The sequence below is a fragment of the Monodelphis domestica genome, chromosome 3 (genome assembly GCF_027887165.1).
Source record: "Monodelphis domestica isolate mMonDom1 chromosome 3, mMonDom1.pri, whole genome shotgun sequence".
In the NCBI taxonomy this organism is placed as follows: Eukaryota; Metazoa; Chordata; class Mammalia; order Didelphimorphia; family Didelphidae; genus Monodelphis; species Monodelphis domestica.
In genome coordinates, this window is record NC_077229.1 from 260,399,281 (window position 1) to 260,422,857 (window position 23,577).

The 23,577-nt window shown below is 37.2% G+C and overlaps 1 protein-coding gene across 8 annotated transcripts in view; it reads right to left on the reverse strand.

Moving 5' to 3' along the window:
• The window catches only part of MTCL1 (microtubule crosslinking factor 1), a 166,431-nt gene that overhangs the window by 27,805 nt on the left and 115,049 nt on the right, over window positions 1-23,577 (reverse strand). For all 8 annotated transcript variants that reach the window (XM_056823678.1, XM_056823674.1, XM_056823672.1 and 5 more), the window contains 4 exons: window positions 22,628-22,858; window positions 21,509-21,691; window positions 11,656-11,823; window positions 7,794-8,051 (listed from right to left, as the gene is read on the reverse strand). In XM_056823678.1, coding sequence (XP_056679656.1) covers window positions 7,794-8,051; window positions 11,656-11,823; window positions 21,509-21,691; window positions 22,628-22,858 — 840 coding nt within the window. The remainder of the gene's footprint in view (window positions 1-7,793; window positions 8,052-11,655; window positions 11,824-21,508; window positions 21,692-22,627; window positions 22,859-23,577) is intronic.

Consider the following 23,577-nt stretch of genomic DNA (forward strand, 5'->3'; position numbering starts at 1 on the left):
AACCCATATGAAGTCATGTAGCATTATACAGACTTGGGTAGGGAAGATGGGGTAGTGACTGTTGAGAAGGAAGCATTTTCCTTTTTGCTCTAGATGTTAGAGAAAGATAACAAGGTCTCATCCACTGACAGCACGCTGGCCTCAAGGTTAGGAAGGTCCAGATTCCAGTCCTGTCTCTGACATATATTGGCCATCTGACCAAGGCAAATCTCTTTAAGTGAATGCCTCAGATAAATCTCTCTAAGTTGTTTTTCAGTTCTTTTTCAGCCACATGTGATTCCTTCATGACCCCATTTGGGATTTTCTCACCAAGGATACTAGAGTGGGTTACCATTTCCTTTTCCAGCTCATTTTTACAGAAGAGAAAACCAAGGCAAACAGGGTTAAATGACATGCTCAGGTTCATTGAACCAGTGTCTTAGGTTGCATTGAAATTCAAGGGAAGAGGTTTTCTTGATTCTAGACTTGGTACTCTATCTGCTGTGCCACCTAGCAAAGGGAGAGAGAGTTTCTTATTACAATGAAATCATACAAAGTGACTTCCTGAGTTGTGGCAGTGAATAGAATGCTGGGCCTGAAGTTAGGAAGACTCATCTTTGAGAGTTCAAATCTAGCCTCAGACACTTATTAGCTGGGGAAGTCACTTGACTTTGTTTGCTGCAATTTCTTCATCTGTAAAATAAATGAGCTGGAGAAGGAAATGGCAAATCACTCTGGCATCTTTGCTGAGAAAACCTCAATGGAGTCAGGAAGAGTTGAATACTACTGAAAATAAATATTGATAGGTATGTAAAGCATAATACTCCTATGTGGAGGAACATCACTTTAGATTTGCAAAGGATCTACAAGGTGGGGAGTCAAATTGATCAGTGTGATTTGAACTACTGCTAGAGTTAAGTCAAAACATTTACCTTAGCAGGAAATGAATTGAAGAAATCAATTACCTCAGTAGCTGCTACATCTTTGGTGATGACAGTAACAACTCATTTACAAAGAATTTTCTTCACATTCACAAAATGCTCTGAGGTAAATGGTACAAGTATTATTATGTCCATTTTGTAGAGTTGTGGAAAGGAAACAAGACTGACAGTTTGTGGGGGAAGGGGCCAACTTACCCCCATACAAACCTCCCATTATCCTCCTGTTTTCCAATCTATCTATTTCCTTTCCCAATAAATATTACAGAGTAGGAAACTGAGATTCACAGAGGTAGAGTAACTTGCCTTAATAGATACTACCCAGGGAATGTGTCCTTGGAAAATCAAAGCTTAATCTTGAATTTCTGATTCTAAATGCATTTCTCTTCTTTCTAGAGCAGCAGTTCTCAAAATGTAATTGGGGGAATCCTAGTTGATGTCTGAGACCCTTTCAAGGAGTTCATTTTCTCTTCAGAAAGTTGGTTGTTAAACATTTACCAGCACATTCCTGGATATAATCCACATAAACAAAAGTTCTTTGGGATTCTCAATAATTTTTAAGAGCATAAAGGAGTTCTGTGGCCAAGTTTGAGAACCAATGTTCTCCCCCCTACTAGCCAATAGGACTACTTTTAGTGTGCATGAGATGTGAAAACAAGGATTTGCCTTTCAATAGCCCCAATGAAAAGCTTCATCATGGGAACTCATTGGAATGGGGCTAGACCTATGATTTCATTGGCATAGGGAACTTTAGATAACAAAATTCCCTCTACCAATTCAGATCAAATTATGCTATGCAACTTACAGTTATAAAGAATTGCAGAGAGCATTGAGACATTAAGAAATTGGCCCAGGACCACAAAGCCATTGTGTGTCATAGGTAGGACTTGAAGTCAAGTCTTCGTCTACTTAAGGTTAGCTCTCAGATACACCTTACACATTATAAAAAGACTTTCAGAGTCTAGTCTTCATCTTACACAGACAGCTGATTTAATTAAGTTTATCATGAAAGGGAGATTTAGGTGTTCAAAAGGTTAGACTGAGGATCATAGATTTAGAGTTTGAGGTTACCTCAAAACTCATTGAGCCTAATCTTTTGTTTTATATAAGAAGAAACTGAGCCCCAGAGAGATTAAGTGATTTTTCTCAGGGTCACAGCTCCTTAAGTATCTAATTTGAACCAAGGTTTTCCCCAATTCTAAATTTGACATTCTATTCAGTAAACCACAACTGAAAATAATAAGCCCTATATTATTTGAACATGAACTAGAAACCTACTAACTCTAAGGGAAGATATGGTATGAATCCATTAAAAAAATATGTCCTGAAATGTGAGAGGAAGGCATGCTTGGTGCTATCATTCACCATCAGGCTTTAACTGCACCACCATAGACATCCATCATAAAAACATTCTTACATGGTGGAAAACTCATGTTGGAATTTTGTGACACTCGACAAGCAAGAAACATATGCTTCCAGTGTGGAAAATGGATTTAGAGAGACTCTTGACTATTTGTATAAGGTTATCATATTCAAGGTTATGAGACTTACAAAACAGTTGTGTGCCCAAGCCACATTGTTAAACATTCCAGGAAGAGTCGTTGATATGCTTCTTGCTTCTCTTAGGAATGTGTGACTAAGAGTTTAATGAGTGAGCAACAAAATGGGTGATGGAATAACCTCTGCCAACTTCCTGTTATACAAAGAATGTCCCTCTGCTGTCTTAATTTGCAAGACTAGTTACCATGATTTGAAAAATCCTACTTTCAAATGCTAAATACTTGTGGAGAAAGAACAGATTTATTTTTGTCAAAAGTACAAGCTCATTAGGGACAAATGTATTCCTAAGAATAGCAGAGAAGGCTAACCAACTTTGGGTCCATGACCCCAAATTTAATTTCATATGTAGGTTGAGAACACATTTGTACTCAAAGCTGTATTACTATAAAAGGTGAAATTCTGAGGTCACTGCTTAAGTAGATGCCAATTTGAAATGATTTCCATTTGTGTGTACTTGGTCCAATCAAATAAAATGAACATTTGTTTCTTTCATAGACTCTCTTAGAGACCTTACATCTTTACTCACCTTTTTATTAGGAAAAGTAAACAACCTTAGATGCTTAAGAAAATGATGTTGGAAGACCATTATTACAATATATCATATCTTTTCTAAGTCTTTTAATATATTAATCAGCTTTGCTGATTTTTTTTCCTTCTTCCCTATTTCCTCTTAAAAATATTATTGGTTGTATCAAATGGTTCTCTTGGTGGGAAGGTGTGATACAGGGAGAAATTCTGGTCATGTAAACAAAAAAGATATCAATAAAAATCTTTTATAAATGATGGAAAATTTTCTCTGCAAGGAAGACTGACTTTTAAAAAGAATGCTGTAGTTGTCAATAAATCATTACAGTTGCTATGGAATAGTTACTGATGATGCAGAAAAGGACTTGGCCTTAACCATGGCAACTATGTAGGTTATCTTCAGGTAGAAGAAAAACTATTTTCACAGGGATTGGTCCTAGCTACACAGTCTTCTATTTAATAACTAGTTGACCTCCTCAGGTTATAGATAACTTAAGATAACTGAAATTTGACAATGATAAATATTTGATGTAAAGTTTGAAAAATCAGAGCAGTCACTTAATCAAACAGGATTTCTTTGGGAAAGTAAAGGAGTTGAAGAGGGGAAGGGGAATGATATGATGTAAGATGATGGGAAAAAAAAAAGTTTTCTGAGAACCTGCTTTTCCTTTTTAAAATGTTTTAAATCTTCAAAACTAATCATTGACCCACCAGGATTCAAGAGCATCCAGAGGTATGAACCTAAAGATTTTCTGTCAGTTAAGCTTCTGAATAAAACAGGAAATGACTAGCTTTCCTCCTGATAGAAATTAGGAAATTTGGGATGGTAACTACATCAAATATCCAGGAAATGGATAACAAAACCCATGAAGGACAGAGAAAGGATTGAGGTCTAGCCCCAAACAGTCCTCCCAATCTGTATTGTCCTTGAGTTTTAAAATGAAGGTCTCAAACAGTCTAAACCAAAAGTTTCCAATTTTCCAAAGCATTTATTATATTCCTTTCAATTTTATAATTTGTTATAAAAGTGGCTTACATACCTTCATGCTCAAGTGAGAATCATACATCACATAGACAGTGATTGCCCATGCATGCTAGGTGGCATAGTGAATTATACTGGATTAGAAGTCAGAAAGGCTGAGCTTCTAACCGTAGGCAAATATTAAGATTTTCTTTGCCTTAGTCTTCTCATCGGTAAAATGAGGAGAGTAATAGTACGTTTCTTAAAGGACTGTTATGAGGATCAAATGGGGTAATATATGTAAAGAGATTTTCAAACCTCAAAGAGCTATATAAATTCTAGTTATTATTATTTTTCTGACAATGATGACTGAAATGAAAGTAACAAAGAAAATTGCCATTTCTCTGGACTCATTTTCCACAAAACATTTCCTAAGATCTCATGCATTTCTAAATGTGAAACACAGACATAAATAAAAAGCACACTTTGCAAAACTAAATAGGTATATGAGCCAAGTCTGCATTAGTTTAATTTGTGCATCATTCAAGAATGACTTCCATCAACCAAAATCAAGAGATTAGCTGCAGTGTAGACATTGATGACTGGAAATGCACGTAACAGTCACATATTAGTAAAAATCTAATCTCCAACTTGGATTTTTTCCCCCTGGATTTTTTTAGTCTAAATAAAGATTGGCTTTGGGCTCTTGTCTTTTCTAACTGTGGTCATATTTAATCACCACTCACAGATGTGCTCAGTGTGCTTGGTCATAACAGAACAGATTGATTTCCAGTTTTATTCAGCATTTCCTTTATTAGGCTATATCTGAATTCAGGCAGAAGCAGTTACTGTCATCAAATTATTAGCAGAGCTCTTAAAATTTAGTTCTGACAATTTAGGGTTTAAATCAATCTCTCTTTCCTTTTTTTCTTTCCCTCCCTTCCTTCCTTCCTTTGTTCCTCCCTCCCTTCCTCCCTCCTTCCCTCCCTCCCTCCCTCCCTTCCTTCCATTCCTTCCTTCGTTCCTTCGTTCCTTCGTTCCTTCGTTCCTTCGTTCGTTCGTTCCTTCCTTCCTTCCTTCCTTCCTTCCTTCCTTCCTTCCTTCCTTCCTTCCTTCCTTCCTTCCTTCCTTCCTTCCTTCCTTCTTTCCTTCCTTCCTTCCCCCTTCATTCTTTTTTCCTCCCTCCCTTCCTTCTACTTTAAAATTTTGGTGTGGCTGATGTGAATCTTAAAATTCCTCAGACTCTACTTCAGAAGAGTCGATTAAGCTATTCCCCATTTTAAACAATGGAGGTACTTGATCAGGAATGTATTGGGAATTTTAACATTACTCCATTCATACTTAGGCATACTTTAGGGGAAGATAAAATTGTAAACTCCTTACCAAACAATGAAAAAGTCCCTAACTCATACTTGTAGTAAAGCTAGAACCTTAAGCTAGGTCTTTTTTTAGATCTAATACAAAAGGGTGCTAAGTACCTATAAAGGTTAAATTAATCGCTAAAAGGTCAAGCAACTTACAAAGGGCAAGCTTAGCAAAGAGATGTGAAATACTCAGAAGATATAATCTAATCAGAGAAGGTGATAACAAAAGAAGATGTGAACTAAGAATGGTCAGTCCTGGGGGAAACATCTACTGTGATTGGTAGATGTGGAAATTTAGGGGAGGTGACATAAGAGAAATTTCTCTTTAAAAGGAGCTGTCTCTCTGAACTTAGGTGGAGTTTGGAGTTAGTTTAGAGGAGCTGTCTCTCTGAACTTAGTTGGAGTTTGGAGTTAATTGGAGGAACTGGGTCTCTGAACTCAGTTCAGGAGTTGAGGATTTCAGTGAAGGACTGGAGTTTTGCTTGGGACAAGTCTTGTGGTGAGTGATAAAAGACTGACTAGTTTCTCTTAATGCTCAGGCCTAGGCCCTTCATACTATTTTCTTTTATTCTCTCTCTCTCTCTCTTCCCTTAATTCCTTCATTTGTATTAATTAAAATCTCCATAAAACCCAGCTGACTTGGGTATTTTCATAGTTGGGAATTTTTTACCATGGCGACCACTTATTTTTGATTTAAGTCAAGACACTAAAAATTATCTTTACAGTTTTGGCAATTCACAGTCTTGAAACCCACATTTTCACGGTTACACTGAAGGGACAGAAGAGATGTACAAAAAATAATGCTTTGCACAGAGATGATTTTCCATATATTGAAAATACATTCTGGTCATTTTAATGTTTTCCTAGTACCCTGTACTTTGTACATTACACAGTTGAGAAGGAAACTTAAAGATAATTTAATTCAACCTCCACATTTTATATATAAATGTTAGAATTGATTGAATCAATTGCTCTCCACTTATTCTCAGGTGAGAATATGTTTGAAAAGAAGCAGAATTGTAAGCTAAGTATGAAAGAGGACTGTATAACTCTGGTGAATAAATCAATCATTCAAAGGCATTTCAACTAAGTATGATAGGAAGTCTCTGAATTGTTTGAGGGATTTGACCAGACTCTGTGGGACTTGCACAAAATTACTGAGCTGGTTTGGAATCAAGGATCGGCAGTTCAGTGTAAGAAGTAACCCCTGAGAATTAATAACAGAGATTGGGGAGAGGAGCCTCAGTTTGCTTCTCTCTTAGTCCTTCTCATTCTTATAATTTGGATTTAAGGGGATGTCAGAAGGCTGGAGGATTTGGACTTTTTTTTTTGTTGGCATTTTAGAAGTGTCCATGGCAGAGCATCAGAGGGAAACACTGTCAGCATTGGGTACTATGGACCAACTAGACACAGTGAAGAAAGGAAGATTCAAGATTCTACAAGGAGCCCAGAAGATGTACCATACTTAAGAGGAACATTTTGAGTACAAAAGCAAAAAGGACTTTCAGGAACTTTATCCCCATTGCCATATGTAACCCAAGTTTGAGCCCACTTTCCCTAAGATTATTTTTGTTCTTGTGGGAGGAAATATCACAAACTTTTGGGGGAAGTGTTTTGTACTCACTGTTCTTATTGTTTTTTGTTGTTTGTCCTTCATTTTTTCAAAGAGAACTAATGACAGCTTGACTTATATTATACCACTATAGTAAATGTCCCTTTTAAAAAGCTAATTATAATTAGGGCAGGTAGGTGGTTCAGTAGATAAAACCTCAACTTGAAGATGGAGAAACCTGAGTTCAAATCTAGCCTCAGATACTTGCTAGCCTTGTGACCTTGGGCAAGTCACTTAACCTGTTTGCCTCAGTTTCCTCATCTACAAAATGAGCTGGAGAAGGAAATAGCAAACCACTTCAGCATCTTTGCCAAGAAAACCCCAAATAGGGTCATAAAGGGTCAAACACTACTAAACATAGCTCAACAACAATAACAAAATAGCAGTGAAATAACAGTGAGATTTGCCCTAAGAGAGGATTTACTTAAGCTCATACAGTACCACCTCTAGGATATAAGCCACTATCACACATTGCTTTTCATAAATTATTCTGAGGTGGCAAAAATCACTAGAGAACTTGGGTTTAGTTTTATTTTGGGTCTAGATTTATGATTTCAAGATTATAGATAACTCCAGATGCAGAAATTCCATCCACATACATATCTCTAGTTTCTAGTCTCTGAGAATTACCTGGGGCATTGAAATGTTAAGTGACTGCCTCAGGGTCACATGTCTTATATATGTTCAAAGATGTTCAGATCTTCTTTAATACAAATCCAACCTCTGGCTACAGTACCATACTGTTATTCATCAAAGTAGTTAGATTCTTTTTTCTTTTTTTTTTTTTGACCTCTAGGTGAATTTATTTCCTTCCATTCATGAATTTGTTAGATCCTGTGTAGTTCTCTCCTTACCTGATGCATTCTTCGCAGCATCTCCTTCTTCTGTAGCTCCCAATTCTCGCGTTCTTTGTCTAATCGGTCAAGAAGTTCCACTTTTTCCCTTTTCCAGTTTTTCTCATTGTGAAGGACTTGCCAGCGTAGCTCCATCACCAAGCTATGGCTCTCTGCAAGTATTTTCTTGTGCTCCTCTCTCTCCTTCTTAAAAGCTCCCTTTAAGTCAAAGGAGGGAGACATTTCTCCTGGATTTCTTTCTGAGTTCTTTCCTTCCAACTGTCAAAAAGACAAGGGGTAAAGTGATGGTCAGTCACTGAATCCAGATTTGCCAGTTTGTGCCATTTGCTCCACAGTGCTAATTTATATGCCTACTATCTCAATCTCTGGTTCTTTTCACAAAGACTTGACTCCAATACTATTAGGTATATATTTGAACTAGAAGGCAACCAACTGAATAATAACAACTTGTGGTCCTTTGAGGTTTATAAGCTACTTTATAAACATTGTCCCATTTGGTCTTCCTAATAACCTGCAAAGTTAGTACCACAGGTATTCTTATCTCTATTTTATAGATGAGGAAATTGAGGCTCAGTCATAAATCATTTGCCCATGATCCCACAGGCAATATCAGAAATGGGATTTGAACCTACTTTGTTTGTGACTTAAGCTCCAGAGTTCTTTCCACTACAATACCCTGGAGTGTTGGATTGTAGGCAGCCAAGTATAACAGACCTCAAGTTTGAGATTCCTAATGTTAGAAGGCTCAGAGTCTAGGCTATTTTGTGACAGAGGGGAAAAAAATCCACACATTTATAGAACAATAGGATACAATGCCAGAAGGCACTTTATGGCTCATTTAGTCCATTCCTTTCATTTTGCAGATAACAAAACTGAGACCCCAAAAGATTAAATGATTTCCCCCCCACCCAGGTTTCACAGATAATAGAGAGGGAATTTGGGAAACCACATGATCTTGCCTCCAAATCCAGTGCTCTTATCACTTCATAATATTACTTCTCAAAAATGATCATGTCATCACAACATATTTAAACCCAAGATTTGAACCATACAAGAAATGCTTTTCTTTTTTGAGCAATAAACCACAATAGCTTGTGGCTAATTTCTCAGTTTCCTTATCTGAAAGTGAGTTGGATCAGATGATATTTATTTCATTTAATCAGAAATGTAATGCCAGAATCAAACTAATATCATTTGTTGAATGTTCATATTCAGAGATACATTAAATTTTTTTCTTCCCATAATAGTCACTCAAGGACCAATCAAAACTATAATAGAATCATTAAGCTTTCTACAGGTGGAAAAGTTCTGCCCAAAGTGAGTTAAACCAATATAATTTCCCTCCATGAGAAAACAACATATCTATGTAAAGCAGAGACAATAAAACAAACACTTAACAATTATATGCATGTGACAAATCTGAAATGCACACAGTAATAAAAAGATAGTGTATTTTTTTGCGTTGAATCTGAGTTCAGCATAGGCCATCTGATTCAATACTTCTTAGACAGAATGCCCTCTGAGAGCCTAGAATTCAGGGACAATGTTCAGGTAGGTTTGCAATATCCACCGTTATCCTCTCTCTACCTAAAAATGGGAACTATATCCATGGGAATAAATGGTGCTGGGTAAATTCCTGATGAATGAAGGGAGAAGCCAGAAGCCTAAAGACAGGGTATCAATTTTATGGAACTAAAAAATGCTGGTGTTAAAATGGGAAAAGAATATGTAGAAACATAAGGGGGAAAAAACCAGTATTACAAGCCAGAAACCAACCACTGTAACCACTCAGATTGTTGCCATTTTCCATCTTATTGGAAAAGGCCACATTGCCTTCAGAGATAGGGGATGACTTAATCCACTGGCTTTGGAACTCTCACCATGGGACTTGGTTGTACTATTTAGTGATTGAATGAGGACAACCTTAAATATCCCAGTATAACTAGATGTCTTATATCACATCATGCTTCAGATCCCATAAAGTTGAACCCCTGGGATGTCTTCTTGTCACTTAGGAGGTTCCTATTTATGTTGCCCTTCTTACAAATCCTCTTTCCACCTTTTGTTCTGGAAATTTTTTTACTTTCATTTTATTATTATTTTTTTAAACCCTTACCTTCTATCTTGGAGTCAATACTGTGTATTGGCTCCAAGGCAGAAGAGTGGTAAGGGCTAGGCAATGGGGGTCAAGTGACTTGCCCAGGGTCACACAGCTGGGAAGTGTCTCAAGCCAGATTTGAACTTTGGATCTCCCATCTCTAGGCCTGGCTCTCAATCCACTGAGCAACCCAGCTGCCTCCTGTTCTGAAAATTTTATTCAAGTACATACTCCAAATACTGACTAGCTTTAATAACACCTACTATGTACCAGTAATTGTCCTTTAATTTCATTTGACCTAACTAGCCATTGCTACTGAAAAGATCAGTTTTCAAATGGATCCTCAGACCAAAACACCCTTCACTAACTCATAATGGAATTTAAGTTCCTTGAGGACAGAGACTATTAAGTTTTGTGTTTGTATCTTCATCAGTTAGCACAGTAACTGACACTTAATAAATGTTTTTCATTTTTGCATTTAGACATTAGGAAATATGCAAAATAACCAAGGAAATTCCCAAATGAAATTATTTCCTGACAGCCCTTGTTTAAGGTAAAAAAAAAAAAACACCATATTTTTAAGTCCCTTCTGGAAGTAATTAAGCCATTTGTAGATTCCTGCTATCCTAATTACCTAAATTCTCTATCTTTTTTCATCCCTCTCCTCATGACCTGAATGTGGAAAAGGCTTCTTTTAACATCTACACAGCCTTCTGATAACTATGCAAATATTTTCCTTCATCTCCTCTTGGTCTTTTTCTTTACTTCCCTTTTAACTCCCTAGGTGGCTGAGGTTGATTGGGATAGCTTACCAACAACCAATGCATCAAGGTTAAATGATTTACTCCAGCTTACTTGGTGGGCCAATAATGGTATTAGAAATGGAAAATTGAACCCAAGTCTCCTTCATTTTATTCTAAGAATTGAGCCATTTCACAAATCAGATTCCAGAGTTTGCTTAATGATAAGGGGTAGTACACTGATTCCCAATTCCTGGAGAAGGGTTTAGAGAATATCAAGAAATTATTTAATTGAATCTTAAATACATTAACCAAAACATTCTTAATGGCCTCCTGTGAAGAAAAAGCCCAAACCTCCCTTGGTCTTATATATTATGACTCTAATGTCTCTGGGCGGCCCATCATCATGCCTTTTCATTGTCTTCTCAGAAGAGACAGAGAGGCTTGGGTCATCAGTTCCTCTCTAAGTACTATTCTTTTTTTTTCTAATAACAACTGTAAAAAATGGAGACTTGAACCCAGGACTCCAGTCCCCAGAAGTCCTTGCTCACTTCCTAGAATGCTTTGAAATCCCACTGAATTCTCACCTGGGCGAGATCACAAATTATTATTTAAAGGAGTTCTCTGCCTACTGAGGCTCTTTTCCTACTTCTGCTTTGGAGCATATGAGGCTCTCCACCTAGCAGGCAAGATGTAAGTGGTAATGAATAGTCTCTCTGGGCCTAGCACATGCCTTTCTTTGGTATTTTCCTAAATTCCTTCTCTTAAAAAAAAACACTCTACAAATATAATACTCCTTCTAGCAGAGAAACTAATTTTGACCTGCCTCAGTTTCCCCCCCCCCAATTTTAATTATTACCCAACTGAATATTAACCATGGTTTTTACACAAACTGTATGACCCTGGGACCCATGTTAACCAATACTAGATAGAGGAGAAGAAAATCTATACAGGCAAGAAAATATGGGAAATTGTGACTTGTTTTGGAAATCAGAGTAACCTGTACATATAGTGTTGTATATACCTGTTCCAGGCGGCTCTTCAGCTCTGTCCACTCCACCTCCCAGGCGGCCTTATCCTTGGCATATTGTTGTTGCAATCCAAGGCGATCCCGTTCATCTTCCCTCATCTCAGAGTGGAAATCATCCAGCAAAGTCTTAAGGGAGTTTATGAGATTCCGGTTTTCCACTGCCTGTAGAAACACATGAGTCAAATCTCCATCGTTTACTTTTTCTTGGCATTCTTTAGATTAGAATGGAGAGAAAGAATCATTCAATCCAATTCAAAAGTGTTCTTATAGGAAAGACTGGATTTAACATAAGGTGGAAGAAAAGTTTCTACCATCTTTTCTGTGAGAGGGTAAGAGTCATTGTCATTTGGCATGCTATTTGTTACAGTCTGATGCAGGGGATGTCAGGTGGGGATTTGCCTCATTCGGAGTCATCTTGGAAGAGGGAAATAAGAGAGGGTTGTCATCTTTTAGCGAGAAATTCGAACTGAGTTACCGAAGTCTCCTGGAAACTATGGGGAAAAAAGAATTTTGGAGTGTGTGAGCATTTTAAACCAGATTCCTTTGTAAAACAGGTTGGATATAGATGGTAGGAGGGAGTTTAAGTACTTTTCTAAAACTGCCAAAGCAGGGAATCAATGTGAAAGTCTAAAAGAATAAAGACGGTGTGGATGTGAAAAGGACTGTCATTGAGGACAAAGTCAGGAATTCCAAGCTTTGGGAGAAGTTGGGTTGCCAATATGAGTCTGCTCAGTGCTCAATGTCGGGGAAAGCCCTAACATGTGCACTATGAGATGAAGACACACATGTAGACCAAGAATATCACATCTACATGTTCCCTGAGTGGCCATGCGGTTACATTATACAGTGCTTTCTTGGATGATAAATGAGTTTATGGGGTCTAGCACTGGGTTAAATTTCAGCATATCAAGGACTGTGAGCATTCTTTTGGGATAGGAAGCAGATCTTTGGTTTCATATTAAGGAACTCCCAGTTTAAGAAATGGCCTCCTCCAAAAGAAGTCAACACATTTTCTTTACTTTACAGGCTTAAAGAGTTACCCAAAGCAGTGAAAGGTCAAATAGCTTGACCAGAGGCAGGGCTTATTTATCACTGCTCCACAAAGACAAGTTGCAAAGCTTCCATAGGAATCGTCTGTGTTCTTAGATGAAATACGAAGCAGCATCATCAGCAATGATGATAGCAGTTGAACTTTATGTAGATAAATGGTAGGATTTCCACATTATGAGGCATCTAGTTGGTACAGTGGATAGAGTGCTAGACCCAGAAGCAAGTTACTTAAGTGCTATCTACCTCTGTTTCCTCATTCCAATTGAGGATAAGGATAGAACCTATGTCCCAAGGTTGTTGTAAGAACAAAATTAGATATTTCTAAAGTGCTTTGCAAACTTTAAAGGATTACATAAATGTTAATTATTATTATGGTCTTTTGGCTGAATAAGTATTGCTTGGTTATTATGAGTGTGGCATTAATTGGAATGGTGACTTAATATACTTATGTACATTAGAGCATGAGCAATCAACTTAAAAGCATTGTTTTCTGATATCAATCATAGCAAAAGGGAGTCTCAGTAGAGCCCTAGTGTAGGCTGTAATGGGAGAGGGAAGCCAACGGGTTCAGGTTATTACCTTCTCCTGCAAGAGAGGCTAGTTATTATTATTGGTCTTGATTTACAACATTTGGTAGGGAAGAAAGCCACGGTGCACAATTTAGGCTATTGGGGGTGACAGATCCAGAGAAGGAAGGTCCATTGCGATAACATGACATTAATTGGTAGTGGATCCAGTAAGCAGGATTTGTGATTTTCTCTACCTTCTTTTAGCAGAACATGAATGGGAACAAAGAGGGACTCATCCTAAACCAAGACTTCTCAGGGCAAGACTGCAGAGAAGGGACCTGGGTAAGGAGATTATGACAAAACACTTTTAGCAACCCTCCATATATTCTGTTTCTTAATATTAATCATCAGAGGGTTGAACAAAGTTCTCTGTTGCTACTTATTTCAAGGCAACTCATGATTTGGACATCTGCATGGGAGCCACCTTGTTGTAAGAGAATTTTTAAGGTGGCCTTTGGCCCTACAAAATGTTTTTCAAGTCAATAAAAATAAGCAGAGTTAAAAAAAAAAAAGAACATTACCGCCTAAGGATGAGATTTAGCAAAAATGCATATGTGAGGCCAGATCTCTGTGAAATAGCCAAAATAAAATGGTGTATATAATTTGGTTATAGTGCAATTAGCAATTTGGGGATTGACTTTAAAGCCCCAGTGGATACACGGGCTTACCGTTAGCTTCGGATTCATTAAAAGGCAATCACAACATATGGGTTGTGTGATATTTTTTCTACGAGCTCAGCTTGTAATATATAAAGTAAATGTGATTCTGAGCATTCAGTCAAGGTACTCCCCACCTATTTCCTATTTGATGCAAAGCGGGGGTGGAGAGGGGGCAGTGGAGGAGCTAATGTTTTGTCCAAGCTAATCCAAGGCAATCTCCTGCAGTGTTCATTAAAAATATCTGCTCTATCGGCAGGGGAGCCGAGATGTGATTAGTTGCCATGGCTCAGATCCTTAAGTGAGATTAGCTAGAAGTGCAGCATTAGAACACCACATAACATCTATTAAGAACGAACACTCTACTGTCCTTCTTACCACTGCTGCCACTTTAATTGAGATTTATCACAGAACGAATGATTGTTTCCTTGTAATTTATTTTCTTTGCAGACTCTTCAGCAGCAAAAGGGACACTGTGGAGGCTAGATATTAAAGCCAAATATATGATGGAGTTTCACTGAGGTGGCATATTCACGTCCAAGTTAGCATATGAAGTGAATACAATTATGAGTTCATTGCCCCATATGTTATCACAGCATAATTCTCACTGAAAGTTTCTTGAAGGAAACAGATGAAAACCCATTAAAAATTACAGTAATAGGCACTATCGTAAAAATAAATATTGACCCATCAGTTCAGTATCTATAAGAAATCAGGGCAAGACTGAAACAAAACAGGTAGTAATAAATGAGTTTTTGTTTAAAAACTTTGTTACATTTCCAAAAGTTTGCAATGTGATGTTGAGGAAAGAGGGGCATGATCCCTTTTAACAAAAGAAATGAGAAATAGGTTTTGAACAACGAAACACGTAAAACCCAGTGCTCATTGGTTCTGGGAGGGGGAAGGGAGGAGGGGAAGAAAGAACATGAACCGTGTAACCATGGGAAAATATTCTAAATTAACTAATTAATTAAAAAAGGAAAAAAGGAAAAAAAGAAAAAGAAATATCTCTGGAAAAAAGCATCTGCAAGATTGCAGGGAGTTATAGCACTGTATGATGACACCATAGCACTATATTTGTATGTAAATATGTAATTTACACTATGTGTAAATTAAGAATAATTAGATTCTAGCTTCAAGGGCCAAAGAGTTAAGATTAAGTTCAGCAGGCAGGTGGTGAAACTCTTTTTCAGTTGGAAAATGACAATCAAAAGGATTCATAATGCTGATTTGAAAAGATATTGTCTTTGGGGCAGCTAGGTAGCAAGCATAGTGGATAGAGCTCCAGGCCAGGAGTTGGGAGAACCAGGGTTCAAATCTGATCTTAGATACTTTTTACCTGTGACCCTAGGAAGGTCACTTAACCCCAATTATCTATCCCTTGCTGCTCTAGTTTTAGAATTAATACTAAGTCAAAAGGTTTTTTTTTTAAGAAAAGAAAAATGTATTGACTTTAATTTAAAAATTGCGTCTCATCATTTTGTTTTGTTTTGTTTTCTTTAGGCTTCTGTCAAGCCATAGGAACAGGAAGTAACTTTCTTGAGAAAAAATAATGAGACATTGTGTAGTCAGACAACAAAAATACTAAGTAACAATCAAAGAATTCTCTTTCTCTCTGTGGAGGACGAAGAGACAAAATCTGAAGGAAAGGCATCAGGAGTCTGATATATGGCATATTTGATCAAATTCTCAGAAACTATAGACAAACCTTGGGCAAACCAAGAAAGGATCAGAGTGGATTAGATAAGTAAATTCTACTTCTGCTGGGAAATAGATTTGGGATTAATCTAACAGTATTGACTAATCACAATCAAAGCTAAGTGAGAAAAGTGTCTAATTGTGCCACAGATGTTTATATTTCATAAAATCTTGAGCAAAACAGTTACTACAATGAGGAGGCTGAGAAAGCCCAGAAACCACTACATTTAGAAAATGTATGATCTCCCTGTCATGTAGAGAGGCAGGGAAGCCAACGGCAGTTTTCATAGAAAGGAAGACTTGAAAGAAATATTAAAAGAATAAAAAGATCATGTATAGTACCATTAGCAATAATAGTAGTAATCTCTCGGTAACCGAGGATGACGATTGTCTTTATGCGTTTTCATCTATGGTATATAGATGAGTGTGCACAAAGACACTTGTGCGTGAAGGAGATTTAAGTGGAAAAGTCAGTGCACAGAGACAGTCCCACTCTCTCGGAATAAAAGACATCCAAATGGATTGACTGGCAGACCAGACAACATTAAAGATTGAGTGTATCTTAGAGAATCCTAAAATTAAATACAGACAACCAAGGAGACACTAGTGATTGTGAACCCACATCTTTATAAAATCTCTAAGTTTTGTCTTTACATATATCTACAATATCCTTGAGGAAAATATAAAAAGATGTTTAAATTACTGCAGATGGTTTTCTTTAGGCAACCATATCTTCATTATTGTAAATTGACAGAAATATAAAGAATACATCCACACTTGAAAACAAAGTGGATGAACAACATAAATCAACTAGTTTATGACATGCAGTTGGTTGGATAACCAATTGAGTTAATCCATCAGAGGGTATATATACATGTAGATATACATATACACATATAGAAATATACATATATCTACATATCTTATTTTAAACTGCTAAATATGGGCAATGGGTTTGGTCTAGAATTGAAGGGGGAAATTGGGCAGGATCACATGTGGGAAATTCCAGTGCTTTTACTGAATCTTAATTTGGATTTGTATTGTAAGTATCTAAGTTGCTTATTACCCCTCCAAAAAGGATACTAACATTATCTTGATAATGCTATATTATTAAAATTGCAGGTACCCCAATAGATAATGGCAAGATGCACAGTTGGATTAGGTAATCTATGGGATATTGCCAGTAATGACTTAAATATAATAAGTGGATTAAAACATATTATCAAGAACAAGAAAAGTGAGTCAGTCATGTAGGAATGAGGGATAATAAAGGCACAGCTTAAGTATTACACTAGTATTCACAAAATATAAAAATAACAAGAAGAAAGTCCCTAACACATAGGATAGATCTTTTATAGAGGATTTAAATGCCTAAAATCCACATAGGATGAGTTGCTATGTGCACTAGCAGAGGGATTATTTATGCTGATATAATGAAAATGTGAGCTTACTATTAAAGTGTATATACTACATAAACATACTGTCTTTTAAATTTTCTACTGGGTTGTTTTTAATAAAGAATTATAGAGGTTGCACAATATGGTTGGAAAGGGCACTGGGCAGGTAGTCAAGAAACATGAGTTCAATTGTTAGTTCCAAAACTTAGGAACATCTTGGAGTTTCAGTTTACTCATCTATAAGTAGTAGTTCTTCAATTATCTGCCTCACAGGATTATTGTGAGAAAAAGATTTTTAAAAATTGTGTTAATATGAATTATTATTGTTGATATCTAATACAATGCTGACCAGGAAAGAGTGGTATTCTCTCTCAATTAAGCATATCTACAGGAAGCCTTGTCATTCAGACCACAAAATACTACTATTTACCTGGCTTTGGGGTTCCTTAATGCCAGGAACAATACTTCATAGGGGTGAATGAATGAATGACCAAGACTTTAAAATATTGACAAACGTCAAATAGCTTACTAAGAATAAAAAGTACTTTTGTTTCTCCTTTCTAATTGCTTTTGGCTTGGTTTATATTGCTGGAGAAACTTGTCTGTGCCTGCTCAAGAAATATATTCAAATTTGGAATGAAAATGGAAAAGTGTTTGGTGAAGCACTTACTATGTGTTAACTCTCCTAAGCACTAATTATATTTCTATGTATTTCTATTATATTCTATGATTATATTTCTATAATCTATTGCATTGGAAAATAGTAGTAGGAAATAGTAATGGGATGGTACAGAGATAAAGTAATAATAAGATGAAAAAATTAAGGACTGGAAGGAATTTTAGGGATCCACTACTCCAAATTCGCCATTTTATACATGATGGAGCCTAGAGATGTAAAATGACTTGCCTCAAGCAACACAGGTGCTAAACAGGCAGAACTGGGTTTCATTTAACAAGTAGGCAAATTGTTTTGACATGTAATGATTATTAAAAACCACTTCCAAGGCTGTCTTAAGATTGATAGATAAATAGACAGTCAGACAGATAAATAGATATAGATAGAGACATACAGAGATAGATAGACAGAGACAGACAGATGGAAATGTACAGAGATAAATATAGAGATAGACAGATAGATGGATAGACAGACATACAGAGATAAATACAGAAATAGACAGACAGACAGACAGATAGATAGATAGATAGATAGATAGATAGATAGATAGATAGATAGATAGATAGATAGAAACACAAAGATAAATAAGGAAATAGACAGATAGATAGGGCATTTGTTATGTGCTTACTGTGTCAGGTATATAGTAATATGTGTAAAATATGTAATTTCTTGTCTCCAAAGGCATGACAAGTGATGAAACCTCTTATATCCAACAGTAAAAATTCCAAAGGTAAGGCAAGCAAAGATCAAAGTCCAGACATTTTGGTTGCTCAATCCTATTCCGCTGTTGTGCAGATCATCTTGACTTCTTTTCTAGTTATCACGGCCAAAGAAGACCCACTTCTGCCCAAAAGCTTTAAGAGTTCTCTTGAATAAAAATCTCTACATAAATGTTCCCCAGCTAATAATAGTACTCATCTGAGCAAGAGACAAGCCTTAGAGCTGAGAATGCTCCCATTCAACAGCTGTTGCTTACAGTAGATTTCATGTATCTATTTCCCTCAGAGCCACATTAATGATGTCATGGGGACATGAGCAGCTAAACCAAGCTTACCTCTGATTTAAATGACTCTACTGTAAGCCTTAATTATTAAAATCCAAGTTGTACTCAATGGATCCAACCCTATTGAACACACGTGCATCTTTATCAAACTCTTATGTGCGACAGACCATATGTGTCTGCTTATTCAGAGGAAAAAGGATTGTTTGGGCCTCGGGCAGGAAGATGAAGGGAATATTAACTATGCTGATATGATAAAGCTTTTACTGTATAATTTTTTGTTTCTTCTTACTTTCGTTTCTTTTTATATTTCCATGACAATTGTGTGGAAACCTAAGCTGATTCGTTTCTTTTTTTCTTCTTACCGACCAGATCTGAAAGTATCCCAAGAGGAACTACCAACACATTTTTAAATGCAGTAGACTTATAGAGTAAGAAGCATTTATAAATGCTACTTGGTATAATAAACATTTATCATTAAAAGTCCCTTACATTTCATCAGATCACTAAAAAAGAAAAAAAAACAAAAAATGTTAACAAATATTAAAGTATTATTAGCAAAAATAATAATTTGTCATCATCTAGCTAGATTATTGCTGGAAAAATAATTTCCTGAATTAAAACCTCCCCATGAATATGAATATCATGACATCATCTTCTACTTTGTATTTTTAAAAAATTTACCCATTAAACCAAACATTTTATTTCCTGCATCAAATAATTTTGGAATTAAACCCAGCTGAGTATTTAAAGAAAACAGCTATTGTTTTGTAGAAAATGTATTTCTGGAGTAGGGGGATAAAAAAGGCTTTGGGAGGCAAATAAGCCAAACAAAAATGCACTTCTTTACTGGGACCAAGAATCTTGCCCCTCCTCCTCCCCTTCATTGGCGAGAAATCAAATGTCTGATGGCAAACCCCTTACTCCCTTAACTTGAGGAGGTTCCCTGCTGAGTGGGAGCTGGAGTTAGTAGCAGCTGTTACAGTGTCATACACACAGGGAGTGCCCAGTAAATGTTGGAGACTGTGGGGTTGGATTCAGGCCCAAGATGACCACATCCATCAATATTCACCCAGCCAAGCCCAGCCCAACCCAGTCCAGAACACAGAAATCTCCAATTCCTAGAGAAGCTGAAACACTGTTGGGCCTACTGAGAAGAAAACTATGGAAATAGGGACAAAACAATTCAGAAAAATACAGTATCTCATTAACGAGTCAGTATTAGGTGAACAACCAATTTTACTTTGAATACTTGAGATGTTTTCCAGATACTACATTTTTATCCCAGAGCCCATACAGTACCAGTGGTGCAATTCAGAATGTTAATTTGGGACTGCTGTATTATATTTTTATGGTGTTTGGCAGCATTGGTAATTATTTTAAAATTGCAAAATTAAAACCACACTGTCCTTTATGTTGGTTTTAATTAAAACAAAGATTTGTATTTTTGGCACAACTTTTCAGAGGACCCAAAGGAGAACCTGAAGTGTTTTTTACATGTTTGGGCATATTTTTTCCTTTGGTATCTTTTTTTTTTCCTATTTGGTCAGGATCCCAGGCAATGGTGCTGTTAATGCTAAGTCAGATGATTATCAGATGCTGGGGATATGCATGTCTGGGCCAAGTGCCACCTCCAAAAGTGAAATTCACACTCGCCATCTTGCCAAAATGACAGCCCAGTGTGATCCCCTGACTCTCCATCAATAGCACATATGCCCTAAATGACTTTTTTTCCCCAGTAGTGGTGACAAATTTGTACTGAGCCATCCCTACCCTTTACCCAGATTCCTTTGAGAACAAAGGCACACATTTTTATGGCAGCCAGCCAGTTTCATGGAGGAAGTGTGTATCTGGGGAAGCCAGGCCATTTTGATAAGATCCAACCCATGGGCTTGGCCTCAAAGAACATGAAGGCAGCTAGCTAGATTAGTAGATAGAGCTCTGGTCCTTGGGTCAGGACGGTCTGAGTTCAAATTTGGTCTTAGATATTTATTTGCTGTATGAATCTGGACAAGTCACTTTAGCCTCTGTTTACTTCAGTTTCCTCAATTGTAAAAATGAGGATAATAATAGTCCCTGCCTCACAGGGTTGTTGTGAAGATCAAATGGAATTATATTTGTAAAGTTCTTAGCATAGTGTCTAGCACTATTTAAATGCTTATTCTCTTCCCTTATTTGTCCCTTAAAGGCATTTCACTCTAAGAAAATGAACTAACCAGCCCACACAAGAAAGGACTTTGTTAATTATGTGGCTCAGTATAAATACTGCATAATAATAGGTCATCTTAAGAACAGAGCCTTAAAGTTTACCAAGCAGGTTTCTTACAATAACTAGGTGAGGTAGATAGTATAAATATTATTGCTTTCATTTTACAGATAAGCAATAGAAGCTTAGAAAGGGTGTAACTTGCTCTGTGTCATAAAGGAAATGCCACAAAGGAGTGAGCTCAGGTCTTCTAACCCCAAGTCCATTGTCAATGCCACTTAACCATGAGCAGCTGCCCTTTCCCAACTTTCCAATAATTACAGCCATCCCCAAATGGATTGGACTATTCACAAGATAACCAAAGGTATTCAAACAGACAGAGGCTGGACGACTAGGCAGTTGAGCTGGACAAATTGACATTCTTCATCCTCTCGGATTCTATGGTTTTACTGTTCTAGATAGCCTTATCATGGGTGGATGCCCCAATACTGAATTGCATTAGATCATGTTAAATAAAATGGTGAGGTTGTAGAAGAGGAGAATCCTATTTGAAGTTAAAATTTAAAATATTTGGGGATCAGGGCAGCACACATACCTGTTTTTGGTGCTCCATAATCTCTGCAGTCTGTATCTCTGGTTCATCATCATCTTCATCAATTTCCATACTTGAATGTTGGGAGTAATACTCCACTGGGGACCCAACGCCTCTCTCTTCATCATCCTCATCTCTTTGTTCAGTTTGAACTCCAACTCCTGGTACAGTCTCAGGATGCTCCATCTAAAAACAGCAATACATTGTAACCACAGAGCCCACTTTCAATAGTAACAGAGCTTCCTTATAGCCGTTATTTTTCTGTAGTACATCTTTGATTGCCCAGTTGGCCACTTTGGAAATTAAAAGCTTTGGCTTCTCAGGCCTCCATTTATTTACACGTATCCTAGAGATTAGCACTTCCTTCAGAAAACAGGCAGGGTTAATAATAGAAAAGCTTCCCTAATTCATCATCATTTTTTTTCTCTCACAGACAGTTATTTGGAAAAAAAATACAGAAAAAAGAGGCTGAATTTATTGTTCAACATAAAGTTTTTGGATAGTCTGGGGCTTTTCATTATCCATAAGTGTCTATGTCCTGGTCTCTGGGGGAAAAAAAAAGAGTTGATTGAATTGATTTTTAAAAACACATTCTTAAATTCTGGGAATAAAGGGAGCTACTTTGTCTTTGTCTCTGTCTCTCAGCCATCTCTGTCTATCTGTCTCTCTCCCCTTTTTATTTGTCTGCATTATTTTTGGACATTGCACAGGATTTTCATCACAAGTAATATTTAGACAAAAAACCTATAGGGAACAAGATAACAAAAGAAATGCAAAAAAAGTCCAACCCATTACAAGTAATGTCTCTAAAAAGGTGCTGTTTCATTTTCAGGGGAACAGACAGGATGGGTGACTTGTTAGGTTCTTTCCAGTTTCAATATCTAGTATATGGGAAGTATGAAGAGATTCAGATAAAGAATTTTAATTTCCATTTCTTCCCAGCAGACACTGAGTTTAAGAACCTGAGAGCCCAGCACTAGAATCTGGAGACTCTCCTTCCCTTCCCTCCTTCACCCCACATCGCGCTAGGTTTTCTTCCTGCAAGCCAAGAGTCTGGGGATGGTCTGCCTGCCTCAAGCCAATCCTACCATTACCCTAGAGAGAGAAGAGAGGAGTGAGTACCTCCATGAAATCCTCAGGTTCCTCCTCTCCTTTCTTGCCCCGCCTCCAGTGTTTGAGAAGCCACTTCAGTTTGACATAGAAGAGGAAAGTGTTCTGCCTGAAGTGACGGAGATCCTGCTGCAATACATTCTTCTCTTCCTCCCATGTCCGCCTCTCCAGGGTGTTCTGCAAAGACAGGCTCTGGACTTCTAGCTCCTTCCGGCGCAAGGCATATAGGTGCTCCTGCTCCATCTTGAAGGATACAAGAGAAAGTTGTATGAAGAGACTGCAGGTCCTAGGGGGATGGACTCATAATTTATTCAAGTAAATCAAACAAACCCCAACTAGAGTATGACTTATGTCCTGATACCTGGAAAAAGTGCTACTTTCCCAGTCTTGAAACAAGGAAAAAGGTTCAAGTCCCTGTGATTCAGTGTATAAGTAAACCTCTGATGAGAAGCCAATTACATTTCCTAAGTTTCTTGAACTGTGAGGATAAATACCATTCAAAACTAAAGCAATGATATTATTAGTATTACTCAGATCCTTCAGAATGTCCTCCTTTCAAACCTCATAAAGGCAAATATTCTCTGACCATATCAGCTGGAGTTGCCTAATATGTCAAGCCCAATTTCCCCTTTGCATAGGGCAAAAAATGTTGTCATCTGTGTAAGTAACAGCATCATAGAAGCCCTAACAATCCTAGGAGAGAAGATTTCCCCTTTAGCTGAGTGTTCTCCTTCCCAGACCTGACTGTAGAGAAAATAATCCAAGTAAGCAATAGTTTCTGTGGTTGCCAGTTCAGACAAAGCTACACATTGTAAAATGATGGTGAATCTTTCCTTTTGTTGACAATACTCTAACAAAGAAAAGCACAACATTAAATTGCCTTAATAACCTGGTTCCATTAAAACTCCATTCTTGCCAGGTGCTTCATATCAACAACCCTCTTGGAAAAATAATTGCCCTAC